This window comes from Eriocheir sinensis, chromosome 54 (genome assembly GCF_024679095.1).
Source record: "Eriocheir sinensis breed Jianghai 21 chromosome 54, ASM2467909v1, whole genome shotgun sequence".
In the NCBI taxonomy this organism is placed as follows: domain Eukaryota; kingdom Metazoa; phylum Arthropoda; class Malacostraca; order Decapoda; family Varunidae; genus Eriocheir; species Eriocheir sinensis.
Genome location: NC_066562.1, coordinates 10102188 through 10110013, shown reverse-complemented (window position 1 = coordinate 10110013; position 7826 = coordinate 10102188). Strand labels below are relative to the sequence as shown.

At 43.9% G+C, this 7826-nt stretch overlaps 1 protein-coding gene across 2 annotated transcripts in view; it reads left to right on the top strand.

The window, feature by feature from the left end:
- The window catches only part of LOC126983755 (progestin and adipoQ receptor family member 3-like), an 8107-nt gene extending 495 nt beyond the window's left edge, over nucleotides 1-7612 (top strand). The window contains exons 1-8 of one of the 2 annotated variants that reach the window (XM_050836833.1): nucleotides 601-745; nucleotides 1626-1789; nucleotides 2704-2866; nucleotides 3381-3533; nucleotides 3964-4043; nucleotides 4349-4472; nucleotides 4610-4700; nucleotides 5640-7612. In XM_050836833.1, the coding sequence (XP_050692790.1) occupies nucleotides 1656-1789; nucleotides 2704-2866; nucleotides 3381-3533; nucleotides 3964-4043; nucleotides 4349-4472; nucleotides 4610-4700; nucleotides 5640-5782 (888 nt within the window). In that variant the 5' untranslated portion in view covers nucleotides 601-745; nucleotides 1626-1655 and the 3' untranslated portion in view covers nucleotides 5783-7612. Of the gene's footprint in view, nucleotides 1-600; nucleotides 746-1625; nucleotides 1790-2703; nucleotides 2867-3380; nucleotides 3534-3963; nucleotides 4044-4348; nucleotides 4473-4609; nucleotides 4701-5639 lie in introns of those variants that run through there. The other variant, XM_050836834.1, reaches the window with a different exon arrangement.
- Nucleotides 7613-7826: the final 214 nt, after the last annotated feature.

Here is a 7826-nt window from a genome sequence, read left to right as displayed (position 1 = left end):
GGAGAGAATGAATGTAGAAAGGAATGAAGGAAGGATAGAGGAAAGAAATGGAAGTAGGAAAAGAGAGAGAGAGAAAGAATGAAAGTATGTAGGAAAGGAGAGGAAGAAAGGAAGGAGAGAGAGGGAGGGAAGGTATTTAGGAAGGAAAGAAGGAAGGAAAGAGGGAAGGAATGGAAGTAGAGAGAGAGAGAGAGAGAGAGAGAGAGAGAGAGAGAGAGAGAGAGAGAGAGAGAGAGCAAGACGGTCACTGATCTATTACACAGGCACTGCAAAGATAAGGATAACAGGGAGATAAAAGGAAGTAAATTTGTAGCACTTCACCAGTCTCGCACACACACACACACACACACAGGGTCACTGAATTTACTCAGAATGGAGCTCTTTCTAATGGTCAGGGTAAGAAAAGCCATCTCTAGACTGGTGTACACACACACACACACACACACACACACACACACACACAGACATACATACATACACACACTGATAAGGACACACTCTCCTGCCCTTGGACTAAAGCTCGTGTTGTTAAGTTCGAGAGGTCACTGAAGAGGCGTGATTGAAGTCCCTCTCTCCCTCCCTCCCTTCCTCTCCCTCTCTCTATCTCTTGTCCTTCCCTCACTGACTCACACACACACACACACACACACACACACACACACACATAGGTTCAGTATGAGACGAGCATCTTCACCACAAACACCACCACCACCTCCACCTCCACCTCCATACATACATACATACAGTGAGTTCTAGTGTTGGTTTATGTTAAGTTTAAGTGTGAGGGAAGGCTGATTAGTGTGACATATGGAGACTGGTCAATTAGCTTTGTTTATCTTTATATTCTGTTCTCTTATCTCTGTTTTAAGTGTTTTTTCAAGAGGGTGAATGTTAATGCTAAGACTCCTCTCCTCCTGAAATCAACCTCTCTTTTGACTTTTAAAATTGACCTCTCTTTTGACCTCTGAAATTGACCTCTCTTTTGACCTCTGAAATTGACCTTGCTTCTGACCTCTCCCTTTTTTCTTTTATCAGAGTGATGCCTAGTGGACTTTTCTGCTGTCTTTTTGCCCTTGACCTCCCCCCCTCTTTTTTTTTTTACAGTCGAGGAAACAGGTCAAGGAAAAAAAAAAAGGGAAAACTACAGGAATTGAAAAAAAAAAATCCCGCTACTCTCTGCTCTTACGAAAATCTATGGTCAGGCAACGTTAGGGTATATATATATGTAGTGACCTATTTTGTCTTTGTTTTTATCCATAAGCTTCTTCCTTTACTGAAAATAATCATATGTGCTCATTTTTATTTGGTCTGTATAATATGTGGTCAGTCATGCTATGTGGTCTGTATAAAATGTCTAACTCCTTCACTCTCCATCAGACATCAACCATAGAAGTGTAGGATGCCAGAATATCTCAGAGGAGGCACAAGAAGGATCCCCTCTCCATCCTCTCCTTCCATCCTTTCCTTCTTCATCTGCTCCTACTTTCCTTCTATTGTATTCTCAGATCTTTGTGTAAATCCTAAATCCTTCACTAGACATCAGTAGGAGTGTAGGATCTTAGGAAGGATATGTTAGAACAGCTGCATGAAGGACTGTATCTCTATAACTCCTTCACCTCCTCCAGACAGCAGCCGTAGGAGTGCAGGCCGCCAGGATGTGTCAGAGGAGGCGCAAGAAGGACCCATCTTCCACCCTGCCCTTTCACCGTGCACCGCCCTACCTCAGGAGTAACCCTTTCATTATTAAGGGGTACCGGAGCAACCTCTCAACCTCACAGTGCTTCCAGAGGTGAGGGCGAGGGGCCACCTGTTCCACCCAAAGGATTTACAGTGGCATGGATTAGGAGTAAATTGTAATGGAATGATTTGTATTTTTATTATTTGGAATGTGATTGTAAAATACCCTTGGAACCTAGTGATTTTTTGGTGAGGTACTGCAAGGTATGTGAGGTTAAGTTGAGGTCTAAACCTGTCCGCTGCAATTGGCATGGATTTCGCCTTCACTGGTAACATACACTCCCAGGTCTTTCTCTGCTTCTGTGGTGGATAGTGGAGTGTTTCCCATGTGGTATTGGTGTGCTGGATATCCCTTCACTGGTAGCCTGGTAACATACACTACCAGGTATTTATCTGCCTCTGTGGTTGATAGTGGAGTGTTTCCCATGTGGTATTGGTGTGCTGGATATCCCTTCACTGGTAGCCTGGTAACATACACTCCCAGGTCTTTCTCTGCCTCTGTGGTGGATAGTGGAGTGTTTCCCATGTGGTATTGGTGTGCTGGATATCCCTTCACTGGTAGCCTGGTAACATACACTCCCAGGTCTTTCTCTGCCTCTGTGGTGGATAGTGGAGTGTTTCCCATGTGGTATTGGAGTGCTGGATATCCCCTCCCAAGGTGCAGGACTTTATATTTTTCTTCATTGAATTGTAGCAGCCACTTTTTGCTCCACTCCTGTAGCTTGGTGAGGTCTTCTGGTAGGATATCCGCAGTCAAGGGAGTTATGTCAGGGAGCAAAGTATATGACTGTCACCCTTGTAATCTCATCTCCCTTCACCCTTCTTATCTCACATCCCTTCCCTTCCCTTCCCTCACCTCCCTTCCTGTCCCATCACCTTTCCTACCTCACACTCCTTCCCTCCCTTCACCCTCCTTACCTCACCTTCCCCTCCTACCCCCCCCTCATGTTTCCCACCCCTCCGCAGTCTCTTCACCTGGAACAACGAGACCCTCAACGTGTGGTCTCATGTGGCTGGCTTCCTGGTCTTCCTCGGCCTGTTGGTGTACGATGTGACCTACGTGTTCCATCAGTACAAGGGGACAGCTGATGACGCCCTGGTGGTGGCCTTCGTGCTGTTGTCATTTATGGTGAGACTGGGGGTGGAGGGAGGGGGGGACAGGAGAGAAAGGAAGGGACGGAAGAAAAGGAATATGGAAAGGAGAATGAAAGGAAGGGAAGGAAAAAAAGGAGGAGGGGAGAAAGAAATGAAAGGGAGGAAGGGACGGGAGAGAAAGGAAGGTTAGAAGGGAAGGAATATGGAAAGGGGAATGAAAGGAAGGGAAGGAAGAAAAGGAGAGGAGAAGGAAATGAAGGGGAAAGAAAAAAGGAAGGGAGGGAGAGAGAAATGAAGGGGAAAGGAAAAAAGGAAGGGAGGGAAGGAGAAAGCAAGGGAGGAAAGGAAGAACAGAGAGGCAGGTAGGAAAGAACATAGGGAGAAAGGAAAGAAAGGAAGGATGAGAGAGAAAGAAGGGAGGGAAGGGCACGGCAGGAGAAAGGAAGTTCGGTAAAAAAAAATTAAAAAAGAAAAAGAAAGAAAGGACGAATGAGACAAAGAATAAGCCATACCCCCTTGACCTTAACCCCCCCCCCCTACCCCCCCAGCTGTGCATGATGATGTCCTCCCTGTACCACACGCTCAACTGTCGCTCGGAAGAATCGTGCCGACGCTGGCTCTCCTATGACATCTTCGGCGTCTCCGCGTCCTTCCTCGCCATCTTCCTCAGCGGCATATACTACGGCTTCTGGTGCCCCGAGGTGTGTGGGGGGATGTGACATGGCATAGCATAGCATAGAGATAGCATAACATAAGGGTACTGTTGTTGTTTTTGATAAAGGAAGGTAGGATGAGGTACGTAGGATAACATAACATAGAGATAACATAACATGACATAACATAGAAATACTGTTGTTATTATCAAGAAAGAACATCAGGAATAAGGATAACATAACTAAGAAAGATAAGATAAGGTACATAGGATAACATAACATAGAGATAACATAACATAACCTAACATAAAAATACTATTGTTATTATCGAGAAAGAACATCAGGAATAAGGATAACATAACTAAGGAAGGTGAGATAAGGTACATAGGATAACATAACATAGAAATAACATAACATAACATAGAGATAACATAATATAATAACAACATAACAGTGACCTGAGGTGTGTTCCGTGCAGTACCTGGGGCTGCGTAACCTGTACATGGGTCTGGTCTGCTGTCTGTTCCTGGGGGCCATGGTCTTCCTGCTGAACCCACGGTGAGGATGAACGCTTAGCCATATGTGGAGGTGTGTGTGTGTGTGTGTGTGTGTGTGTGTGTGTGTGTGTGTGTGTGTGTGTGTGTGTGTGTGTGTGTGTGTGTGTGTGTGTGTGTGTGGAAAGGGATGAAGGAAGGGAGGAATGGGAGGAGAAAGCAAGTTATGTCAAGAAAGGAAGGGACGATATTGTTGTTATTATTATTACTTTAAAGAATATCCTACATTTTACATACACACTAAATCTAACCCCTCTTTTCCCATCTGTGTGTGTGTGTGTCTGTGTGTGTGTGTGTGTGTGTGTGTAGGTTCATGGGGCGGGACTGGGACAACACCCGAGTGGCACTCTTCACGGGCTGGGCACTCTCTGGCCTCCTCCCCCTGGCACACTGGATATACATACACGGTGGGCTCGGACCCTCCATCGTACAGGTGAGTGGCCTGATTATACGTACATGGATATACACACATGAATATGCATACACAATTTGTTTTGTTTTTACTTTCTGTTCTATGCTCATGTTTATATTTACGTCAGTCAACCTTCTTCGTTTTTCCTCCTCCAACAGATGTTCCTTCCCCGCATCATCATCATGTACCTCATCAGCGGGGCGGCCGTCGCTGTCTACCTCGGCAAGATTCCAGAGAGGTACTTCCCAGGTGAGTTCTGAAGGTGTTTTGGGTGGGGGGAAGGGAGGGAGGCAGAGGGGGAAGGGAAGGAAGGGAAGGAGGTTTGGAAGGGAGGAGAGAAATATGGGAAGGAGGAAAAGAAGAAGGGGGGAAAGAAAGGAAGGGAAGGAGGTTAGAAAGGGAGAAAGGAAGGAAAGAAATATGGAAAGGAAAAAAAGGAAGGAAGAAGGAGGGGGGGAAGAAAGGAAGGGAAGGAGGTTAGAAAGGGAGAAAGGAAGGAAAGAAATATGGAAAGGAAGAAAAGAAGGAGAGGGGAAAGAAAGGAAGGGAAGGAGATAAGAAAGGGAGGAAAGGGAGGGAGAAAAGGAGGTTAGAAAGGAAGGAAAGAAATATGGAAACGAGAAAGGAAGGAGGAAAAGAAGGAGGGAGGAGGAAAAGAAGGGAGGGTGTTGTATTTACGAGGGGACTAACTCACTTCTTAAAACTGATTTGTTGATAGGTATTGAAAAGATCAGTATAGTAATGTTATGTTGGTAGGGGTAGGTAGTAGTAGTAGTAGTAGTAGTAGTAGTAGTAGTAATGGTGATGGTAGTAGTAGTAATATAAGTAGTAGGGGGTTTAAGTCACTTTTTGAAACTGACTTGTTGATATGTATTGAAAAGATCAGGATAGTATGTTATGTTGGTTGGAGCAGGAGTTATAGTAATAGTAGTAGTAGTAGTAGTAGTAGTTGTAGTAGTGGTGATGGTAGTAGTATTTTTTTTTTTTTTTTTTTTTTTTACAACACAGGAAACAGCTCAAGGGCACAACACAAAAAAGGAAACTAATAAAAAAAAAAGCCCGCTACTCGCTGCTCCTACAATATAGCAGTAGTAATATAAGTAGTAGTAGTAGTAGTAGTAGTAGAAGTAAAGTATTGGCACCATAGCACCACCACCACCACCACTCCCCTGGCACTCCCCTCCCCAGGCCGGTTCGACATCGTGGGTGCCTCTCACCAGCTGTGGCACCTCATCATTGTGGTGGCTCTGGTCTACTGGCACCAGACCGGCCTGCACTACGCTCACTTTAGGCTGACCTACGGCTGCTCCACTGACCTGCACCTCCACTGAGACGCGCACACACACACACACACACACACATACATACATACACACATAGCCTACACACAAAAAAAAACTTACACACACACACACATAGTTACACGCACACAGTAAAAGACAAACACACACACACACATATGCACACAATAACAGACTGACAGAAGTGCACATAATTATACAAACACACACACACACAGACGCACACAGACACACACATACGCACACAATAACAGACTGACAGAGGTGTGCATATACAAACACACACACATACACATACACATACGCACACAGCAACAGACTGACAGAGGTGCACATATACAAACACACACACACACACACACACACACATACGCACACAAAAACAGACATACAGGAATAGCATATGCCTACCAACTCTACCTTATATTTTTAGACCTACATATCAGTTCTCAGACATCATGGCGGAACAAAATACTGTCATTAAAAAACGTTCACAACCCAAGGCTACTTAGCGGCCTATCTTAGTAGCCTTTGATAGAGTTTGTGTTAGTATCAATCGCTTCAATGCTCAAATGTCGCTATACCGGTGATAATCTTTAAGGGCGGACACCATGGCTCAAGGCTCAGGCCGGCGAACGATTCAAGTCTTCCATTCCGGGCCTACCTCATGATTTTTTTTTTTTTTGTTTTTTTTTATGGAGAGGAGGGGACTGTTTTTGATGGTGGGACAGTTTTTGATGGTAGGATAGGTTTTGATGGTGGAAGGGACAGAGTTTGATGGTGGAAGGGACAGTTTTTGACGGTGGTAGGGACAGTTTTTGATGGTGATAGGGACAGTTTTTGATGGAGAGGAGGGACAGATTTTGATGGAGAGGATGGGACATATTTTAATGGAGAGGATGGGAAAGATTTTAATGGAGAGGAGGGGACAGTTTTTGAAAGTGAAAGGGACAATTTTTGATGGAGAGGACGGGACAGTTTTTGATAGTGGGACAGTTTTGGATGGTGGGACAGTTTTTGATGGAGGGGACAGATTTTGACGGGGAGGACGTGCCTTGATGCGGACAGGTTGTGACGATCGAAGTGATATTAAACGTACTAGCAAGCCTTGTTAAGTGTCAACCGGGAAGGAGATTAACCAGGTTGTAATGGGTGGTTTTCATGGTTGTGGTTCAGGAGAATGATATAAAAAAAAAAAGCTAATATTGGCAGCACAGTAAGTCATGGAAAAAATTACGACATCAAGTTCGGGTTTACTTTTTGTCGCGAGCGGAAAAAATGAAAATTTGAACGCTGTAAAATTCTTGTTAAACGATTTTGTACTGTTAAGTTTTTTTTTCTATATATATGTGTAAGTAAATAAGTTAAGTAAGTAAGTAAGTAATTATGTTGTAGTATTTTTAAGGCATGTTCTCTGTTAATTAGTTCATAACATTCCAATAGTTAGTAGTAGTAGTAGTAGTAGTAGTAATAGTAGTAGTAGTAGTAGTAGTAGTAGTAGTAGTAGTGGTGACAATCTTCCCATTCATAAAATCTAGCAATACTAACAATGTGATGTGCAATGTTACTCTTATGCGATATTATTATTATTATTATTATTAGTGCGGATAATCATGACAGTCTCGTATAATGGGAATGTGTGTGTGTGTGTGTGCGTGCTTCCCTTCACCAGGTGCTTAATTAACTACCCTTCCTCACCTGTAACTCCAACCACACCAGGGTCAACAGATAAACTCAGGTGTGTGGTCATGTCGTCTATACTTGTTACTGTTTTGTTGTGTGTTTTTCTCGTTTATACTTTCAACTTTATTTAGAGTTTATAATTTGTACCGAAAACGCAGTAATAAAGATATAGAGTCAGGTGGTGTTGGCCGTACCTGTTGATTGGGTCCTCGTGTGCTCAGGTGAATTGGAGGACAGAGAGGACAAAAAGGAGGAAAATGAGAAGAGTGAGGATGAAAGAGTAGGAAGAGGAGACAGAGGAGGAGGAAAGAGAAGAAAAAGGAGGAAAGAGAAGGAGAATGAGGAGTAGGAGGATTACATGGATGAGTTCTAGGCGTGAGGTAACAAGGGA